The 23,596-nt window shown below is 33.4% G+C and overlaps 1 protein-coding gene across 1 annotated transcript; it reads left to right on the top strand.

Annotated features, from left to right (window-relative positions):
- On the top strand, nucleotides 1-23,596 carry LOC133191037 (cullin-1-like). The gene is made up of 20 exons (XM_061326695.1): nucleotides 1-88; nucleotides 487-735; nucleotides 1,067-1,247; nucleotides 1,387-1,554; nucleotides 2,748-2,889; nucleotides 3,418-3,581; nucleotides 3,876-4,038; nucleotides 4,377-4,507; nucleotides 5,294-5,401; nucleotides 5,840-5,946; nucleotides 6,093-6,141; nucleotides 7,701-7,832; nucleotides 8,004-8,127; nucleotides 9,352-9,434; nucleotides 9,893-10,024; nucleotides 10,563-10,655; nucleotides 11,637-11,752; nucleotides 15,826-15,931; nucleotides 20,149-20,262; nucleotides 20,609-23,596. The coding sequence occupies exons 2-20, from the start codon at nucleotides 593-595 to the stop codon at nucleotides 20,687-20,689; spliced, it is 2,337 nt and encodes a 778-aa protein (XP_061182679.1). The 5' UTR covers nucleotides 1-88; nucleotides 487-592; the 3' UTR covers nucleotides 20,690-23,596.

A 23,596-nucleotide genomic window follows, 5' to 3' on the forward strand; every position in this document is an offset into this window, starting at 1 on the left:
ATGAAATAAATCTTGATTATTATGTCAGTCTATAGAACAATTTGGTATTGAGAAATGTGGGACAAAATCTTTTCTTATTATTTGTTCGGTAAGTCTTATTTATGATTTGTGATACTTGTGTTGAACGATATCCATCTCGGTGAGTTCTTTTAGAATATGACACAATTTATTATTGAGAAATCTTTTGTGATCGTCGCCATCTTGGTCACGGTGAAATACCATCCATGATGTGTTATTTTTTGACATGATCAAAGACCTTCTGTCGTTTGAAATATACCTTATATGGAGATGTTGCTATAAAACTGCAATCTCTTTGGAGCCCATTACAAATAAATATAGTAAGAGGGGGTTTCATTACTTCATTTTTTTACCGAACAAAGAAGTTGGAAATTTTTGACTAGTCATTCTCCATGTTCTCTGAATGAGATAAAAAATGAAGAAGAAAATCTTAAACAGAATATAAAATGGTTAATCTTTTTATTTCAGTTGAGTTCACCACCACTCAATGAAGAAATGGAAAAGCTAACTTGAAATATCTGCATTGACTAGGGAGAACATATTATAGAGCATTTCAATCAGAAGTGTATCCATAATGTCTGGAGGTGGTCGAGGTGCGAACCCCCATGGGCTGAAACAGATTGGCCTTGATCAGATCTGGGATGATTTAAAAGAAGGAATAAAAAATGTGTACAGTCGACAAAGCATGCCTAAAGTCAGATATATGGAACTGTATACGTATCCTTGTTATATAAATGGTTTCTGTTTTCTCAACTAAGAAATGAAAAAATATGCATTGTCAAAGAACAAAAATCTTATAATATGGAATTATGCACTGAATATTTGATTGATTTTGCTCTTTTTTCAAATTTCATAACATTATTTTATTTTCAATGCCGACACATGTTCAAATTTTCAAATTTTGCATTTTAAAATGTAATTTAAACTATTCTTGTGTATTTAAACTATTCTTGTGTATTGTTTGTATCATTTCTTGATTTAAAGGTAGAACATATTTTGAAAAGGCAAGTAAGCTTTCCCTAAATTGATTTCACCTTGACCAAATAAGTCATGTATATAATTACTGTACAAGTGTCCACCAATCAAGTCCCAGTGGACAGAGGCAATCACGTGTGCCGACCAATCGCCGCGGCCCAAACCAGCCAACAGGTGGTGCTCAATTTGTAGGATTAGAGCTATACAAACGACTGAAAGAGTTCCTGAAGCAATATTTAGTCAATCTTCTCACAGTAAGTTCAGAGACCTAAATAAAATAACATTAGGTACACACAGTATTTAAGTTCAAACATTACGATAATGAATCCCAGATGTTTCAGTAATTGGAGCAGCTAAGTGTATGCGATGGTGATTTAGATATCTGTGTTACAGGATGGGCAGGATCTACTGGACGAGCAGGTTTTGTCGTTCTACACGAAGCAGTGGGAGGACTACCAGTTCTCTAGTCGTGTTCTGAATGGTGTCTGTGCGTATCTTAATCGACACTGGGTCAGACGGGAGTGTGACGAGGGAACAAAGGGCATCTATGAAATTTATTCGGTAAGAATTTTGTCCCTGTGATATATAAATATCAGTGATGAAATCTTTATTATTCTGTAAGAATTTTGTCTCTGTGATATACATTTATGATGAATCTTTATTGGAAAGCATTCAGTTACTATTATCTGCTGATTTCTTGGATGTGGTACTTGAGTCCAATTTGATCATGTTTCAGTGATATTATATTTTTGTTTTGTGTTCAAACTTATAAAAATGGGTTTCTATAGATAAAGTATAACGCGGTCAGGGATTTATCAGCCTGTTTTGGGAAATGCCATTTTTGGGGAATTGGGAAAAATTATCAGCTATTTGATGAAATTGGGAAAAATTAAAAATGTTGCTTAAATCATGTATTCAAGTGTAAATCATTTAACATTTCAGCATGAACTCTGATTTGGACAACCAAACAGACAATTAAATATGTTCCAACTTCATCATACATGATCAATTATGAATAATTGACTAATAAAAGTAAAATTTACTTCAATGAGTATAAAGTATTTATACAACTTAGGGTAGTACATGTGTGTATGAGATTTCAATTTAGGTCATTATAGAATCTGTTTCTGGAAAAAATAAACCTCCTGGAAAAAATTATACTAAAGTACACATTTTCTCAAAATCCTCTTTTAATATGTATTAAAACATTGAAAATATATTTTTCTATCTGAAATAATGCCTACAGTCCTTACCATTCATTCGTAGATCATTTGAGTAGGTGGAAATAACTTAAAAATCTATACAAATCTATACAATTACACAATATCACCATTTTCAGAAAAACGGAGGAAATTCGGATTAAAAATTGGCGATGTTTTTACAGTGTTGTTAAACATGTTATGACTGTAGCTTTGCTAAATGAGTTAAATAGATGAAAATTACAGACAATCTGACAATTTTACTCTGTGTTTTTCCAAGAAAATTGAATATAAAAGCATTGTTCACCAATTGGGAAAAAATGCAACCAAATTGGGAAAAAATGAGCTCATTTTCAATTGGGAATGGGGTCGAATTTCGGCCCCTGAGAAGGTACTGATAAATCCCTGGTGGTACTGAAAATTTACTGAAGCCGTCCAAGAGGATATGACAATTTTATGATTTGTTGAGTAGTGATAATTTCACTGACAGTTTAAGTTCACTGTTTTGTTGAAAGGTGATATTTCACTGATTGTAAAATTTTACTGATTTTATAGTTGGCATTGATTACATGGAGAGAACATTTATTCCGGCCATTGAACAAGCAAGTGACAAATGCAGTCCTGAAGCTGATAGAAAAAGAGAGAAATGGGGAGACAATCAACACCAGACTAGTCAGTGGTGTCATTAACTGCTATGGTGAGTCTTAAGAGTGTTATTGGTACCATAAACTGCTATGATGAGTCTAAGAGTGTGATATATTATGCGTTATTGGTGCCATAAACTGCTATGGTGAGTCTAAGATGGTGATATATTATGCGTTATTGGTGCCATAAACTGCTATGGTGAGTCTAAGATGGTGATATTGAGAATTTCTACCAGTTATTGGAAGCATCAGATTGTAACAATAATTTGAAACAGTTCGCTAAGTTAACATTTAAATAGCATGTATGAATTTAAAAGTAGTATGTAATAAGAAGTTAATGCAATTGTCAGTCATTTTTCTGTAGCAGATCCTTCAGAAAGCAGATTAAAAAGTACTAGATACATTTTGCATTATATTCAGTATTTACAGTAAACGTGATGTAATAAATGAGTCAAGTATGTTGTTGTTTTCCTACTAATCCTAATACCAGTGTTATAATGTATGTTAACAGTGGAGTGATTTTTGTGGTAGTGGAATTGAGGACTGAATGCATGCTAACGGTTGGATGATTTTTGTTTTAGTGGAATTGGGGCTGAATGAGGATGACCCCACCAGTAAGGGCCCCACCCTGGGGGTCTACAAGGAACACTTTGAGACCCCATTCCTGGAGGACACAGAGCGGTACTATACAAGGGAGAGCACTGAGTTCTTAAGACAGAATCCTGTCACAGAGTACATGAAAAAGGTACAGTTGTCTCCCTTTGAAATTGTCAGCACTAGACAGTGTCTGTGATGGAAAAAAAAATTGCCTGACCCATTTTAGAAACAGATGGGAAAAAAATCACTTTAACAGATGTCATAAATATGCAGCACATGTCATTAGTGGAAAATATTGCAATGTACAAAGAATCAGTGATTCTCTGAATTAAAAGTTGTATCTTGTTTTTTTTCTTTTTTTTTTATGGTGCAGCACTAGACAAACATAACAAATTTCAAAAGATGAACGATGTTTTTACAGGATAAATATGTTTGTTTTTAGGAGGAAGCTCGACTGATGGAAGAGCAGAAGCGAGTACAGCTGTACTTACACGAGAGCACACAAGATGTCCTCGCCAAGAAGTGTGAGAAAGTGATGATAGAGAAACACCTGGAGGTATTCCACTTCGAATTTCAACATTTGTTGGATGATGACAAAAATGAAGGTAAGGAATAGAATTAAACATTTGGACCTTTTCAGTCTGTAAGTTGACCTATTTGGACCTTTTCAGTCTGTAACTATTTGGACCTTTTCAGTCTGTAAGTTGACCAATTTGGACTTTTTCAGTCTGTAAGTTGACCTAGCCTGTTTATCAGAGGTTCACTTCTGCAGACCTTATTTATGTTGGAGAATTTAATGCTAAATATTAAACTGATCTAATATTTTCATTCCAAAAAAATTTTAAATGCAGTGCAATATATCAAGTTGTACTCTGTCCAGAAACTGGTGCAGATAATAACAATGTGTTCCTACTTTTTTGAGAGACATCTATTTTATTTGTAGACCTAGGAAGGATGTATCAGTTGGTCTCCAGGATTCAGGACGGCTTAGGACAGCTGAAATGTCTGCTGGAGACGCACATCTATAACCAGGGTATAGCCGCCATAGACAAGTGTGGAGACTCCGCTCTCAATGTAAGTCTGTATAGCCGCTATAGACAAGTGTGGGGACTCCGCTCTCAATGTAAGTGTGTATAGCCATAGACAAGTGTGGGGACTCCACTCTTAATGTAAGTGTGTATATAGCCATAGACAAGTGTGGGGACTCTGCTCTCAATGTAAGTGTATAGAGCCGCCATAGACAAGTGTGGGGACTCCACTCTCAATGTAAGTGTGTATAGCCGCCATAGACAAGTGTGGAGACTCCGCTCTCAATGTAAGTGTGTATAGCCGCCATAGACAAGTGTGGGGACTCCGCTCTTAATGTGTGTATAGCCGTCATAGACAAATGTGGAGACTCCGCTTTCAATGTAAGTGTGTATAGTCGCCATAGACAAGTGTGGGGACTCTGCTCTCAATGTAAGTGTGTATAGCCGCCATAGACAAGTGTGGGGACTCTGCTCTCAATATAAGTGTGTATAGTTGCCATAGACAAGTGTGGGGACTCCGCTCTCAATGTAAGTGTGGCAGGGAAATATCATGGTTGACAACCCTTTGGTCGCTGTCTTGAATTAATGATACAGAGACCAATGTCAGTCGTAATTAAAAAACACATATCTGTACAAATAGCAGCTTTTCTTACATTTATTTATGTATGGTTATACTTATTGTTTCCTGTACGTTAATTTTATGAGACAAAAATAACAAAGAGAAAACTTTTCCTGATTTTATAAAGTTGTATTTTGTGCATGTACATGAAAACAAAGTAATATATCATTTAACACAAATTGAAAAGAGAATATATTTGTGTATTTTTATCAGGATCCTAAGATGTATGTACAGACAATTCTTGATGTCCACAAGAAATACCACGCCCTTGTTATGACGGCATTTAGCAATGATGCAGGATTTGTTGCTGCCTTAGACAAGGTTAGATCAGTAAAGAAGTACGTTAAGAATACCTATGTGTGGGGCATTATAAATATTGACTAAAATCACTTTGAAGATGTAGCTATTTAAAGTTGTTGGATATATTTTATTTATTGGGATAAATCATAAAAAGTAATGTGTGATTAGCACAAAGTTTCAGCCTCAAGCAGTTCTAATCTTTAGGGAGGGCTCTCTTTGTCTTTTCCTAGTTAAAATACTTGTAAGTAGAGTCACTGAAAATCATTTATTGATAATTTTTTTTTAAATATAATCCGCTTGGAAGTCACAATACATGCAGAATTTTTGTTGAATTGAAATTTTCCAGGACAAAATTTAAACTGAATTTATGCAATTTAAATTTAAAATTTCAGAGAAGTTTAAGTTTCTTTAATTCACCTCGCAATGTGCAGTGTGTAAAATCTGATAACTTTTTTACAGGCCTGTGGAAGATTTATTAATTGTAATTCCGTCACTAAAATGGCCAACTCCTCCAGCAAGTCCCCTGAACTACTGGCCCGATACTGTGATTTGTTACTCAAAAAGAGGTAAGTAATGGAATCTAAGTGATCTACGTAATTTGTAGATGTAAATTTTCTATCTTTTCTTGTTAAAGACTGGTAGCATGTACCCTTTTGTATGAAGTTGATGATTATTTGTGAAAGGTGACAATAATTTGTGATATTTTGAACAGTTCTAAGAATCCAGAGGAAGCAGAATTGGAGGACACCTTAAATCAAGTGGTCAGTACCTACATGTATCTGAGCCCTCCCCCCCCCCCCCCCATATGCACTCACATACGTACACCCTAAATCAAGAAATCAAGTGATCAGTACCTACATGTATCCCAGGGACTCTGTTATCATTGTTATTACAACAACAATAACAACTCTCACCCCACCCCCAAACACACACATACATACAACATATACCTTAAAATACTAAAAAATTGTGAATTTTTACTTGAATAATTTATAAATTGAAGAGGATATTAGGCCTTTTATTATGATACAGAGAATGTATAACAAGAGATCAATTAATGACAAAGAAATGTTTTATTGAATGATTTATAAAAACAAAATGTTACAGGGTGTGCATATAAATCTGGAGTTATTAACTTTTATGTTTCTTAATGTTTTTTTGTGTAAGTTGAAGAAAGTTTTCAGAACAATTGCAGTTAACAATAGTGTTGTACCGATAATCAGAAAACATCGATTGTCGACCAAAAAATGCTAACGATTCCGATAATTGATTATTATTTTTCATAATCGATCATTGGAAACAATAACTTCTTATAAAATGCATTCGGGAATTATCCTTTCTCAGTTTAAAATATATTTATTTGTAATGAAAGAAAATGGCATCTGCATCTGATACAGGTGATTCAGAACCAAAATGTGGATATATAGAAAGTGTAAAAGAAGCAAAACAACAAAGAAAACAATATATTATATATTTTATATATCATGTTAAAGAAAAAATTTGAAATACTTGTAATAGTCTGCTTTTTATATACAAAACTATGACATCCAATTATAATCGGTAAAATTGCATCGGAAGCAGTAACCAATTCCAACCGATGATCAATTATGAAAACTAACCAATCACTAGTAAACAATATGCACAGTGTTCAAATTTTACAAGATAAAAATCAATGATGAAAACAAGCATGTGGAGTAAAATATCTCCAAAAAACACAAACAATGAACTGAGTCAATTTTTTTTAAAAAATAATTTAACCAAATGCCGAAAAATTTAAGCATGCAGAGTAAATATGAGAAGAAATGAAAAGGTCTGCTACGTGTAACATTGTATAAAATACGTGAAAACATGCATTAGAAACTGTACATTAGTAACTGTACATTAGTAACTGTACATTAGTAACTGTACATTAGTAACTGTACATTAGTAACTGTACATTAGTAACTGTACATTAGTAACTGTACATTAGTAACTGTACATTCTTATTGTTCTCAGATGTAAAAGGTGGGAATTAGATCAGTAATACAAGAACTGAATAGAGGGTACAATGTTAATACATAAATAGGTTTAGGAAAATATCCAAATAACAAAGCCAAGTGAAATCCGATTCCAACATTCCTAAAGCACTGTTTTCCCCTCATTCAACACCCTACTGTCAGAACTCTGTATTTTTTACAACATGTACAATATAAAGTTGATTTCCTGTTCAGAATTTATCTCATGCTACTGCTGCATTGATGTAAATTTTTTCCTTATATGGATGACGTTTTTCTTTATTTGTTTTTGCATTACCGCTGACTTTTATGTTGATTTTTTCCAGATGATTGTGTTCAAGTACATTGAGGATAAGGATGTGTTTCAAAAGTTCTATAGTAAGATGTTGGCTAAACGTCTAGTACAGCACATGTCTGCTAGTGACGATGCCGAGGCCAGTATGATCTCAAAACTCAAGGTCAGTGATTCACTTCACTTGAGATGAAAACTTTGTAAATAATTTTCAATCAGTTTGACATGCTTAAAATAAAATTATAAAGATTAATTGATGAGTGGTTTAGTGCAGGAATTACTCTTTCATACAAGAGTTGATTTGGAGTAATATTAATGGTGTGTCTTGTATTTACAGCAAGCCTGTGGCTTTGAGTATACATCTAAACTCCAGAGAATGTTCCAGGATGTCAGCGTCAGTAAAGAACTGAACGATCAGTTCCGAGATCACTTAAAGAAAACGTCGGAAGAACCTCTGGATAGTAAGTAGTATTCTGTTACCGAGGTCACTAAAGTGACATGAAGAAAATCTACTTTACAATGTGTAATGTATTATTTTATAACTTAAATGGTATATTTGAGAAATGTTCTATAATTATGAAGGAGTTATCTTCCCTAGATTTTATCTTCAGAGTTGTTAAAGTTACATAATAAGTCTAAATCAAGTGTTTCTTTTAAAATATTTGGATCTTAAAGATTTATGAAGAATATGAGTTTAGCGAAGTTTTGGCAAACTCAACTGCACTGTAGAAAAAGGTGTCATTATGCCACGAATGCCCCTGCAGGCAGCCAAGATTTCAAGTGCCATATTTAGTTTTAAATTTGTATTTGAACTTGATCTGTATTTTCTGATTAAATTGCAGATATTTTACCAGAAAATATAGGTCAAGTTTGAATTTGGTCATGGTCCGATGATTTTTGACAGAGTTATACCTCTGAACTTAAGTAAAAATGAGAAATTTTCAGTTTCCACTCTCTTACTTTTGTAGGGATGTATGTATAAGGTTGAAAGACTGTGCATATGCAGGTATTTTACCAGAAAATACAGGTCAAGTTCGAATTTGGTCGTGGTTCGATGATTTTTGACAGTTATCCCCCTTGAACTTAGAAAAGATTTAAAAATGCACAATTTCTAATCATTATCTCGGCTACAAATGTGCAATTTACAATTTGAAATTTTGGCTGCCTGGGGGCATTCGTGGCGTTACGACACATCTAGTTGAATGAAAATTATATGGCTATCTATCGTCTTTCTTAAAATGCATGTACAACAAAAGATTGTACTCACTGTAAGGGATGTTAAACTGCAGACTGTCATTTTCTGTTTTCAGCTTTTTGACAGGACATTGTCAGATTGATTTTGATGTTACTGGTACTACCAGTGGTAGTAGCCTTACTTACTAAATGTTGATGTTTTTCTTTCAGTTGACTTCAGCATACAGGTCCTAAGTTCTGGTTCCTGGCCTTAACCTACTAAATATTGATGTTTTTCAGTTGACTTCAGCATACAGGTCCTAAGTTCTGGCTCCTGGCCTAAACCTACTAAATGTTGATGTTTTTCTTTCAGTTGACTTCAGCATACAGGTCCTAAGTTCTGGTTCCTGGCCTTAACCTACTAAATGTTGATGTTTTTCACTTGACTTCAGCATACAGGTCCTAAGTTCCGGTTCCTGGCCTTAACCTAATAAATGATGTTTTTCTTTCAGTTGACTTCAGCATACAGGTCCTAAGTTCTGGCTCCTGGCCTTTCCAGCAATCCTGTGACTGTACTTTTGTTCTCCCTCAAGAGGTGGGTATAACTTAGCATTAACTCCCCTAAATTAACCTACAATTAACTCCCCTAAATTAACCTACATTTAACTCCCCTAAATTAACCTACATTTAACTCCCCTATATTAACCTACACTTAACTCCCCTAAATTAACCTTCATTTAACTCCCCTAAATTAACATACATTTCACTCCCTAAATTAACCTACATTTAACTCCCCTAAATTAACCTACATTTAACTCCCCTAAATTAACCTACATTTAACTCCCCTAAATTAACTCTCCAAAGGAGGTTAAAGGAACAACCTTTCCTATTTAATGACTTCTGTTTATTGTCACATTTCAGTTTAGATTTATATTTTTCAAACGTCTGGAAAATCTGTAATATAAAATGAAGAAGACAAATATTAATAATCAATGAGCTTATTTCTCTGCTTTATTATTTTTCTTTGTGAAGTAAGCTCTGTTTGTTTTACAGCTTGAGAGGAGTTTCCAAAGGTTTACGTGTTTCTATAACAACAGACACAGTGGTCGAAAACTGAACTGGTTGTATCATCATTCCAAGGGCGAGCTGGTCACTCACTGCTTCAAGAATCGCTACACTCTGCAGGTAAATGACTGAGACCTCTCATAGTTCTGTCTGTGTTTAAGACTCTGCAGGTAACTAATTGAGACCTCTCATAGTTCTGTCTGTGTTTAAGCTACATTTTATATTTGATTCAATTATGAACTCTTCAACTATTATCTTCTCACTTTGAAGTAAAACTAGAAAAGGTTTTGTGTTTCATAAGAACCATTAGAATTGAACTCAGTTTTCACTAATAACAGTTAATGGTAGTCCCACACAATACCAGTTTGTAGTGGTGTTCTATTTCTGCTAGAGTCTCTTCTAATTTTATAATTTTTACCACCAAAGTTCATGAAAGTTTTAAGGCCATGTATAAGCAGTTTTTGACAGTTATCAGAGTTTGTAATTTTTTTTTGACTTATTTAACCATCTTTCCCTGATTGAGATCTTTCATGTATCTTCTTCGGAAATAGCAAATCTTGCTTCAATATGGGCATATTCTTCAGTTGACAGTGTCATTATTTTACTGCAGTGTATGTGTAATTATCAATAGACACTGATATTTTTCGTTATTTTACAGGCATCTACATATCAGATGGCAGTGTTACTACAGTATAATACTGTAAACAAACTGACAATGCAGCAACTGGAAGAAAGCACCCAGCTCAAAGCTGTAAGTATCCTAACCACCCAGCTCATAGCTGTAAGTATCCTAACCACCCAGCTCAAAGCTATAAGTATCTAAACCACAGAGCTCAAAGCTGTAAATATCCTAACCACCCAGCTCAAAGCTATAAGTATCTAAACCACAGAGCTCAAAGCTGTAAATATCCTAACCACCCAGCACAAAGCTATAAGTATCTAAACCACAGAGCAGCCAACTTGAAGCTGTAAATATCATAACTTAGTAAATTTAAAAAGAAGTTAGTAGTTTATATGAAACTAGGTTTTACCATAGAATTGAAAGGAAGGTCAAAGATTAAGGTAAAAAAAAAATGTTTGCTGATCTCCTAGGGTCTCGCATCAGTGAAGTAATTGTATTGCTTTGGAAATACATGGAGAGCTCCAAAAAATTTAAAAAATTAAAAACCAAGGTGATAGGTAAGTTCAATAACTTTGGTGATAAACATTGCACACACTTAATATTTAACGTCTCCGCCCATTTTTAAAAAAATGTTTGGTTGCCCTCTCCCGACCGATTGGCTAAAGATGGCCTGACTCAAAACTTATTTTTACCTCCAGGAAGCAATTTTTTTTTTATGTATTCCAGAAAATATATTTTGAAAATTCAGCATTGATATTGAAATTTTCTAGGGAAAAAAAATTCCACCTACTTAACAATCCAAATTTTTTCATCCTAAAATTCCAGATACTGAGAATCAAAATAAAAATTTTGACTTAAGTCTGTTCTCTGTTTATGGTCTAGGGACCAGGTTAATAAGTGTGGTATTTTTCAAAAGCCCTTTTGTAAAGCAGTCCATCTGTAAAATGTCAGATCCCTACTGCTTAGAGCTTAAGAGATATTTATGTAGACAGTTACAGACTGACTGATATATTGTCTGGCAAAGTGATCCCTAAGCCCTGCATTGCAATTTTCTGATTTAAGTTCATTTTTACTGTGTTTAATGAACATGTAAAACATTTTATTTTACAGGAAACACTGCTTCAAGTGTTGCAGATTTTATTAAAAGTTAAATTATTGGTTTGTGATGATGATGAGAATGACCTCCGACCTTCATCTTCTCTGGAATTATTCTTTGGATATAAAAAGTAAGATACATGATTATCAGTTTTATAAAGTAAAAGATATGTGATTGATTGTCAGTATTATGAAGTTAAAATGTTAAAGGTGCTTAGACACAGATTTGAACTTACTATTTTCTCAAATTTTCTGTATAATATCAAGACTTGTATATTGCAATAGCATTTCACACGAAAATATAATTAAAAACTTATTTTATCTGGAAATTATTGGAACTATGAATTCCGGGACGTGTTTGATTAATACATCTTTGCACTTACACAAATTTTAACTTAATCCTTACTATTTAAGAAAAGAAGCGATTTTGTTATGCATTAATGAAAAATATTACATCTATAATCCAGTATTGTCAGTCCATGCTCTGTGATGTGTACAGACTTTAACAAATTAAACACAACCGTGAAACATAAACTGTTTTTGTAAACGGGGCACGAGCTCTGTTATTGTTAATGTTTACGATTCACCGGGTGTGTTCAATTGTTAAACTCTGCACACACCACTGAGCACGGACCTACAATACTGTGAGTGGGTTTTGCTGTCGAGCATTTCCACTCTGAATTTTCTGGGTTATAGTTTTAATATTTTTCATTAATACACAACAAAATTGCCACTATTCTTAAGTACAGTGCAGACTCGTTATAACGATGTTCATTTTGTCACGGTAAAATATCGTAATACCGAGGGCAACATAATAAAAGTTCCCAATAAAATCCATAAAACATCGTTTTGAAAGCTTGTTGTTGTATTAGGAGGTGTATTTTTCTCCTTTTGTTTCCTTCTTCTATTCAAATTCTTCATTAAAACGCTATATACATATAATTTATTGATAACTTATCTTGAATAGATATCTTCATGATGCTATTTCTTCTATTTCCTTCATTTTAAAAGAAATGTGCACATTTTTATAAAAACTTCGGCAATCTTCATTTATCTGCTGCCATTTCCTTTTACTTTCGTTTCTGTCTAGATAATGCATTCGTAAAATTTTCAATGTCTTCGTATCATTACTACATAAATAACAACAATACATCACTGGGCGGTTTTGGGTGTTCAATGAGCTTAGAGCTGCAGTGAACAACTGATGAAAGTGGGCAGTGTGATAGGCATATTCCTATCAGGAATTTGAGAACACACAAGCTAAATGTCAAAATAAATTTGAATTTTTAAATTACTGAACAGAGTTCAATTAGCAGTTAAGCAATTATCAATTTGTATTTCTGTTGACACCTGTTAGGTAGTCCAAGCCACTATCCAAGCTGTTAAAACGTTAGTGGAGTTCAAATTTTGCCAAAATTATGTTTGATACCCAAGCTGTCAATTCCCGCTTAACTGCAAACGAAATTACACATTACTTATTTAACATACATGCATACGATTAAATGTAATGCTTTATTTAATAAATTAATTTTACTTATTAACCATAGTAAAAAAAATAATAAAATAAACTTTACAGAGATAGATAAACTAGAGACTACATTTATAAATAAACAGTTTAATTGTTTAACAATGGCTTTGACACGTCTCCAATTCTGCTGACCTCGCTAGAACAGTCAAGGTGTGTGCAGTCAAGAGTCACTAATCACCTAACGGCCCTGCAAGTTAACACTGTGTCAGAGCACAGGTGTTTCAATGTTTATTTAGCGTTTCCTTAATTGTCTACAGTCGATCAACACTGAATAAACACGGGAAGTAAAAAAATTTTGGACAGAATTTTTACATCGTAATACCGAGTCCCGGCATTTTTGGACATCGTAATAAACAGTTCTGTTTTGTATAGATTTGTTAAGAAATGGTTTTGTGCTTTGAATTTTCAACGTAATAAACGTTCTATCTTATAAAACCGTCACTGTAATAACGAGTCCACACTGTATTAAGAATAAAATTAAAATATGTGAAAGCGCAAGGATGTGGCAATCCAACGCGTCCAGAAATTCGAAGTTTTAAAAACTTAGAGATGAAAGAAATTTTTTATATATTTTAGTATGAAATGCTATAGCCATATATAAGTCGTGAAATTATACAGAAAATTTGAGAAAATATTATCTTCAAATCTGTGTCCAAGCACCTTTAAAGTAAGATATGTGATTGATTGTGATATCATCTATAAAAATTTCAGTGTTTATCATTAAGAACATGTCATCTTAAAAAGTTAAAGTATTCTCTGTGTTGTCTGTGGCATGGTCTTGAGATCTCTACAAGTAGACATGTCTGTTTATTAGTACCTCTTGTCTGTGGTTTGGTCTAGATGTCTACCAGTAGACATGTCTGTTTATTGGTACCTCTTGTCTGTGGTTTGGTCTAGATGTCTACCAGTAGACATGTCTGTTTATTGGTACCTCTTGTCTGTGGCTTGGTCTAGAGATGTCTGCTAGTAGCAGGGTTGTGGATAACCACTCGCAAATGCGAGTAAAATTTGCTGTGGGCAATTAGATAATAAAAATCTGGTCGCACAGATGGCAAACTATTTTTTTTTCGGAACATTAGCACATTTCAGTGTTATATTTTATATACTTTCAGTTTTGAAAGAAAACGCTCTACTTATCTAGATTATTTGTATTGCGTAAAAGCATATTTTTGAAACATATATGTGACTGAGATCAAACATGGCGATTTATCTCCGTTAAATCTGATGATATGAGAGCAAATGTTTGAGATCATTCTAATAGAAATATTGTAACAATCGGCTATGGTTGTCACACACTCCAATCGACTAGTTATTCACAGATAGAATTTGAATTACCGTGTCAAATGCACGCATTAAAAGATTGGGATCAAAGTTCATCACAGGTTGTAAGTCATTTATTATTGAATATGCCCCCTTGTTAAGCCATAGACGCTTCATTTGTATAAGGTTAAACACTTCAAAATGTACATGATGAAATGATTATTTTATCGGATCAAAGTTTTTAGAAAAGAGAAAACGTGGCAAAAATTCATATACTGCGAATATATTGATACTACAAATAAAAAAAATCAATAAGAAAAATTTAGGATTTTTGTCGTTATTTTAATTTACATATAATGTGGGCTCGTAAAATTTGAAAAGTTAGGAGCCCACATGACCCCTAAGGATTCAAAAGTTAACCACAACACTGAGTAGGCATGTCTGTTTATTGGTACCTCTTGTCTGTGGCTTGGTCTAGAGATGTCTACCAGTAGACACATCTGCCCATGGTTTTTTACACCAGACATGATTGTTCACTGATCCCTCTTGTCTGTGCCTTGATCAAAGAGGACATATCTCTCCATTGGTCTCTAGCCTTAGAATGTCAGTCCATTGGACTCTAGCAGAAGACATGGTTTTCCATTGATACTTAGCCAGTTAATGTGTATGTCCTATTTAGCTCTAAATGTGTCTGTCCTTTGATGCCTAGCAATAAATGTGTCTAGCAATAGACATGTCTGTCTATTGCTATCTTACACTAGATGTGTCTGTCCATTGGTGTCTAGCAGTAGACATGTCTGTCCATTAATATCTAGAACTAGATGTGTATATCCATTGATGTTTAGCAGAAGACATGTTTGCCCATTGGTATCTAGCAGTAGACATGTGGTGTCATTGGTCCCACTTGACTGTGCCTTAATCTAAAGGTCCCATGCAGTAGACATGTGATGTCATTGGTCCCACTTGATTGTGCCGGAATCTAAAGGTCCTATGCAGAAGCATGTCCATTGCTCCCACTTTTCTGTGCTTTGGGATAAAGACTTCTTACAGACATCTTTGTCCATTGATACTTCTTGTTAGTGCCTTGGGTTAAATGTCTCAGGCAATATACTTGTCTTAAGTATTTTTGCTGTATGGCATCTATCATCTGAAGTTAAAAGGTCTAACAGTAGATAGACATGCATCGATCTGCTCATTATCTTGTCTGTGTCATGGGATAGTGGTCCTCTCCAAGAATGTGTTCACACATGGTTTGAAATGGTAAATGTTTCACCAAATTACCTATTGTACATGTTTTTCAAAGTCCTCCATCTATGATATTCTACTTATTTCAGATTTTCATTGCTTGTGGCTTGGTATTGTGATAAATCTATTTTACTGTTGAGCAGTAATTAATTATACTATGAACTTTTGCAGCAAAAAATTACGTGTGAACATAAATGTGCCTCTGAAAACGGAAGTGAAAATGGAACAAGAGACAACACACAAACATATAGAGGAAGACAGAAAACTTCTTATACAGGTCAGTCCTCACAAAAAAACCCAGTTCAGAACAGTCCTAAAAAACAATTGAGATTTCTTTCTAATATAAACACATATACATGATATAAGATGAAGCACATTGAATTCATTTTTAAGGAAGTTGCTGTGATTTTTTGCTGAGATGGCCAGTAGGGCCGTCACGGTTTCCCAAAATAACTGAAAACCGGGGTCCAAGTTGTTTGGTTTGGTTTCAGTTCCATTTTTCAAGATTCTGGTTTGGGTCTGGTTTATATGTTAGAATCAGTTTTATCAAAAAAATGGCATTGAAATCAAAAGAATGATGACGATAACGGTGATGAATAAACATCACAACTGAAATCTACTTCATCCATGACAAAACACTTGTCACAAAGGGATGAGATAATTATGAAAACAAGCAAAAGTGGTCATGTTTAGCTAATTGTCAGGCTAGTAGTCCTAAACACAGATGTCTAGACATGAACATGGCTAAGACTTGTTTTCAAGGTGAATTAATTTTCAAGTTTAATTCATGAAATTAAGGTTTAAAATAGATGTGAATAATCGAATCTAATAACAAGAAACTGATCCGAAAATTTACAGAACCGATTTGACCTGAAACTGTGAACCGTAACAGCCCTTTTGGCCAGTACATATGGGTGAATTAAAAAAAAATGACCACACGCATATTTATCAACCCACACTAAAGATATAAGCAATGAAAATAGATTTCTATGTCTCAGCATATGTCTTTAGATAGTGTCTAAATACCTGCCAAATATCTCGTTGATATCTCAATTAACAAAAAAGTTCTGCCCAAAAATTATGCTAAAATTGTCAGGAGTGCAACACCTTTTTGTGACATTTTGAAATTTCAATATTTTTCGGAGATCTGTGAAATAAACAGTAATGCTTTATGTTGAAAATAAAGACTTTCCTGATTATATTCAAAGTATTGAGCTTTAAATGTGGACTGTAGTAACTTTCGTTTAATCAAGTTGTGGCCATGGCTGATGTTTAAAAAAATGTTATACCATGTCAGGAGTGCAACAGAAAAAATGTAGTGTTGCCAAAAAACATCATTTGTAAAATTCTGAAAGAAAATTAAGACAAGAAAGAAATTTTGAATTATAAAACAATAACTGATGTACATTTTAAAACTTAAAAATGTTATATAAATCACAAGCAGCATTAATGAGAGTCAAGTATATGTGCATACCCAATAATGTCAGGAGTGCAACATTTGATGTTTTACTCCCAAGCATGAAAAAACTAGAATTACCGGTATTGTATGATTTTCTGATTTTTATTTTGGAAAATAAAGACACAAAGAACATTTTTACCAAATAGATTTATCAATTACAGGATCTGTCTGTGCTTCAGATCTATATTTCTATGGTCAGGAGTGCAACACATTTTTTTAAAGATTCAAGTTGTGTGACGAAAACACTTCTATTCATGCTTAGAAGTATTCATTAATTAATAATGATCTTTTTGTATAATTTAATACTAAATTATTGACAGTTTTATTATTAAAATCCTTCCTTTTTCAATTTTATCAATTCAGATGTGTTTTATCTTTTTTGTGATTTTTTTAATGAATGTTAAAAATAAACACACTAAAAAATTGTCATAAAATTCAAGTAATTCCTCCTCAACTTCACTGAAACAACAGAACAAGTTCTTATGTAATTTTCACTTCACAATTCTACTTTAAAGGCCCGAATGCTTTTGGTCAGGAGTGCAACAAATATGTTAGAATTATAAATCATCCAATAAGAATAAAAATAAAGAAAAAATGATGAGTAGAATTTTTCTGGTGGGTAACTGTGTTTGTCCTCTAAAGGAATATATGTTATTTAAATATATTTTATCTTCTACATATACATTTAAGCTAGTTTTTTGACATAAATAGGGAATAATTCCAGATAAAATGCGAATTTTAAATACTTTCATCTGTTTTAATTATGAAGTATTGGGCTATAAATACACTGTATTGCACAATTTCATTACCACTTTAAGTTGCCAACACTTTATGAATTTTTGTGTTCTGTGGTTTTCATTTTAAATTTTACTGCAGTCAGGAGTGCAACAAAACTGCTTTATAATTACCAATGCTTTTTAACTATCTTTACTAAAAAATAAGTTGAAAAAAAATGTTTGATACTATTTGATGTTCAAAATACTATGTCTATCAACAAATTACAGAAATTTTACAGTCAATTCAGGGAATAGTTTTCATTTCACATATATTTTTTAATACAATTTATATATTTTATACTTTGCAAATAATCATGTTTTAAGGTTCTCAAAAAATGAAAAACCTGCTGTAAACGATGAAAAATATCAAAACGACAAATTGATTTACAAAATAAGAATGGATAATTGTGTGTTATAATTTTTAAAACAATGTTAAATAAAATACATATCAGATGTCAGGAGTGCAACACAATAATGTAACATAGGGTCACTTCAAAATCTAGTATTTTTTGTAAGAGAACTCGTATATAAAAATTCTTTTTTGGCTTAGATTTAAAGAATTGACTTAACTCTTTCCCCCTCAGAGCTTTGAAGATAAGGCGTTACTGTATACTCCCGTAGCAAGCCACTGCTGCAGCCTTATCTCCACAGCAGTCTAGCATCAGTGATAACTCCATTTACTCAGGCATTTTCAGAAATAAAGAAAAAAATCACAGTGCTTTATATTTATTCTTATTACTCTCAAATTATTGGGTAAAAGTATATAAAACCAAGTATTTTTATTTTCAGCACAATCTCATCTTCACAATGATGATAATTTAAAGCCAATCCTTTATTTTTAAACTAAGAAAAAGTTTGGTAAATGTCAAGAGTCAGCGTATATACACACATTTTTCATGACAAAATATTTAGAATTTAATCATTTTACAGTCAATAAAAAGGTTTCAATGTCTATTTTGGTATGTGAAAAGATCCACATTTTGCATAGATGCACACTGCGAAGTTTACACAAACGGATAATCTTTTTAATTTCTTTTTTTGGCCAAGTAAGCCTTCTTTTCTGCTTCAGTGATTTTGTACCAGACACGGTCTTCCTTTCTCTTCTGTGCATTTATTCTCCGTGCACTTTTATTTTTGTGATGCACATAGTCTATAATAATGTTTGGAGAAAACATATCACCCAAGAAATCTTTTGTTGCAGTTGTTTTTACACAAAAATCGGCTCCGGAATACTGGCCATGTGACTTTCAACTTGCACACCATGAAATGTCGAAGGTTTTCTGGCCAATTATAAAGTTCCAAATTAATTTTTTCTGCACAAATGAATTCTTTATGAATATATGTATTCGATTCAGCATCCTAAAGCCCATAAAGTTTATCTAAATCGTCGCGTGAATAGAAATAATCTCACCGTACATTGTTCGTAATCCGCCATTTTGAATAAACAACTTTTGTTTTTCCTACCATACAAGGTAAAAACCATCTCTATTTATAGGTACACGTGAATTGATGACAGTGCACATACTTTATTTTTGTAGGCCAATAATAACGCTTCAATTTGATACCTGCCCCAAAGTTGCCGACGTCATAGTCTCGTTTTCACATAGTCTTAAAATAACAAGACGTCGAAAGGCGCTTGTGCGGAAATTCTGTATAGGCGTCGAGAGACGCTAGTGCGGTAATCATGGATGGGCGTCGAGAGACGCTTGTGCGGAAATCCTGGCTAGGCGTCGAGAGGCGCTTGTGAGGGGGAAAGAGTTAAACGGACCAAAAAGTGAATTTTTGGGAATTTTATTGTTTCATATTTTTTTCATATTAAAACTTTTTCAAACCAGAATTAAAAAATAATGTAAAATAACAATCAAAAAGCCAATTTTTTGTCACATATACAAGAGAAGATACTCAATCAAGGTCTAGATTTAATCATTTATACCCCTTTTACCATTTTGAAGCATAAAAAATATAATTTCTTGTGATTATGTATTTTAGAAAGTCTTTTAAGGTGTAATGATATTTTCTTTTTTCAAAAGAAATTTTACTAATAAAAATTCTGAAACTTTTTAATCCAATTAACTATTCTATTGCCACTTCAGGATTTTAAACTAGAATGCATGTGCAACATGATGATATAAGTGAAAAATATGTTATAAGTAGTTGAATTTTTCCAAAAAATTTCAGTTTGGTGGTCATTTTTTTTTAATTCACCCATATACAGTTTAGGCAGATGCCATTGTTTATTGTGTTTTATCTCTGTTACAGGCTGCTATTGTACGTATAATGAAGATGAGGAAAGTGTTGAAGCATCAACAGCTGTTAGCTGAGGTCCTGAATCAGCTTTCTTCTCGATTCAAACCCAGAGTACCTATAATTAAGGTAAGCCCTTCCTTAAATTTAAGGTATTTAACCCCCCTCCATTATGCAACTGAATTCAAACTCGAAATACCTATAATAAAGATTAAGACCTCTTTGCTCTTTTACTCAAACACAATCCAGGCTCCGAGGCCATAAAACTGAGAGGCACTATCGGTCTCACTTTTTACAATAAGAATGTTTTACTTAAAAGTGAGACTGAGATCAAAAGTGAGGTCATCTAAGTTTTAAGGACCCTGGAGCCAGGTCTTTGTGCTTTGCTGTGATTTTACAGTCGTGTCTTTTCATTACTATGATGACTGGATACAATGTTTTAAGTATTTAACATCAGTTTGTCTTTTTTTGACAGAAATGCATAGACATTCTGATTGAGAAGGAATATCTGGAGAGAGTGGAGGGACAGAAAGACACCTACAGTTATCTGGCCTGAGTTTCACCGGCTTTTATTTTAATGTACAATATGCTACGAAAAAAGGAGTTACCGCCCCTAGGTGATTTAATCACCACTTGTTAATCAGCTGCTTAACACCCCAGCTGTGTGACACGGCCCACCTGGAACTCCGATTTTGTGTTTGATGTTCGTTATAAGATCATCATAGCTTTATCTGACCCTTCTTGTGTCTTTAATATAGATGGAGGAATATCATTTGTTTTCTGACATAAGAAATGACCTAGGTTCCTCGGTGAGCAATTGTACAAAGAAATTCTATTTATTGACTTCACACTGTATTTTTTACTTTCTGATGAACATATGAGACATTGGTGCCGTCATGTCTGACTCCCAGGAATATGTTCAGAGGGGGATATAAATAGACAAAGTGCTTGCCACAGAAACTTCAAAGGCTGAATCTGTGCATTATTGATTCTGTGCATTAAGTTTGTATATTGTTGGACATACAGATTTGACATAATTTTTTTTGTTAATCTAATTTTTATTTTAATCATAGTTAACATAGCATATTGATTTTAAGCCATGTTTGAAAAGTGAGAATTTATTATGTGCATTGCCTTGTGATATCTTGTATAGATCACTGTGTTAAATTCGTATGTGTGATGCCAGGGAAGAAACGCACATGTAACAAATATTTTAAAAGTACACAAATCAACCCATGGAGAAACTGTCGCTTCTTGTATTGATTTCGGTGATTTTTCTTGTTACTGGATACAATATTGAAATCTTTCCTGATGATGGAATAATTTTCTTTTTCAATTATGTACTTATAATTAAAAAGTAAAAGTATCCAAAAGTTGCACCTGACAGAATAAACACTTTGATAAATATCAGGTTACAAAACTATTTATACCCCACTGAAGGAAAGGGGAGTATACTGTTTTATCCTTGTGTGTCTATCTGTCTGTCTGTCCGCCTGTCTGTATGTGTGTCTGTCCATAACAAATTTTGGTCGCAGTTTTCTCAGCAACTACTCATGATGCTTGAAATTTTAGCACACTCTTTGTTTAGGCATGCCATATGGTGGGATTCATTTTTGTATGAATCCGATGTCAACTTCCTGTTTATCTGTGTGTCTGTCCGTACCATAAATAACAAATTTTGGTCACAGTTATATCAGCAACTACTCATCACAGATGCTTGAAATTTTAGCACTCTTTGTTTAAGCATGCCATATGGTGGGATTCATTCATGTACGAATCCGATGTCAACTTCCTGTTTATCTCTGCGTCTGTACATAACAAATTTTGGTCGCAGTTTTCTCAGCAACTACTCATTGCAAATGCTCAAAATTTCAGCACACTGTTTAGGCATGCCACATAGTGGGATTCATTTTTGCACAAATCTAATGTCAACTTCCTGTTTATCCGTGCATCTTTCTGTACCATACATAACAAATTTGGGTGGAAGTTTTCTCAGCAACCACTCATCGCAGATGTTTGAAATTTTAGCACACTCACTGTTTAGGCCTGCCATATGGTGGGATTCATTTTTGGACAAATCCGATGTCAACTTCCTGATTATCACTGTGTCTGTCCATAACTGAACTTGTGTATTCACATCAGAGTGGGGGTATTATTAGTAGGCATTGGCTCACAGACTTCTTGTTCACTTCTTTTTAAATAGATAAAAACAATCAGCTTTGCTTTATTTGATCTATTATTCAATGTTTACAGTTACAAGCTCAGTATTTCTACTACCTGATAACACGATATGGCTGTACTCAGGGTTCGAAATTCACTATATACAACTTGCAAAACGCGAGTTAGAATTCCAAAATTGCGAGTTAAAAATTAGGTAACTCGAAAAAACTTGCCAGTTGATTTTTTTGCATTGAAACTGTAGCAAAATTATATAATATGACAGAACACAATGCTTTTGATTTCAATCAGTAATTTTAATAAAAGTCACCCTGTATCTGTATTTTGTGTATTGTACAGTAGTTACTTTTTCCTTAAGTTACATGTATTTAATTTATATAAATTTAACTTTATATGAAAATTGCGAGTAGTCTTATAAAATTGCGAGTTCACTTTCTTGGTACTCGCAATTATTTGCGAGTTGTAATTTTATGGAGTTTCTAACCCTGGTACTCAACATTTCATTATTTGTTAGCTGTATACATTCTATTGTATCTCCACTCCTAAGTAAGGAAAATAAGATTTTATCCCTTTTTGAAGAAAAATGATAAATATGTCTAAAACATTTAGAAAGTTCTAAACCTTTAACAAAGGACTAGAATCACCAACATGTATCTTTAACAAGATTAATCCCCAGTCCTGTAACAAAATCGGCTGATCATTAGAAACTTTGGTATGAAAGAAGAAGTATCAGATGTTTGAAACCTAACTCTCTAAAGTAGCTCATCTTGAGTGTTCAATATTGAGTAAATAAAAGATTCTGATTGATTTTAGCATTGCATATGTTAAAAGAGATTGAAATGTGTGAGAAGGATGTACAATATACAGGTTTCTTGATCAGTAAGCATGAGTACTAAAAGTCAAGTGTGTACTTTGAGTCATGCATGCTCAAAGAGGGTCTCTCTTTCCCTCCATCTGTGTTTCAATTATAAAAGCCATGGAAGAAAATATGAACACTATATTAACAGTTGTTAGTTTCAACAAACAGCAGAAAATCTGAAATATCTTGTTTAATGATGAGTCTGTTCAATATGTACATTATCAACACTGAGGAAAATTTGTTTGACTTAAAATTTGAGAGTAAATTTTTTGATAAGTACAGATTTTATCTCTTAGACAGTATCACACTTTGTTGATCTGTTACAATATTTTATGTTCTGATTGTGAGAGGACTGATTAATTTGATTTAGAATGTCACAGATATTAAATTGCATTATAGAATGATGTCAATGAACTGTTGGCTTCT

Source organism: Saccostrea echinata, unplaced genomic scaffold (genome assembly GCF_033153115.1).
Source record: "Saccostrea echinata isolate AGI-Se365-2 ecotype Australia unplaced genomic scaffold, CSIRO_AGI_Sech_v1 ptg000023l, whole genome shotgun sequence".
Taxonomy (NCBI): Eukaryota; Metazoa; Mollusca; class Bivalvia; order Ostreida; family Ostreidae; genus Saccostrea; species Saccostrea echinata.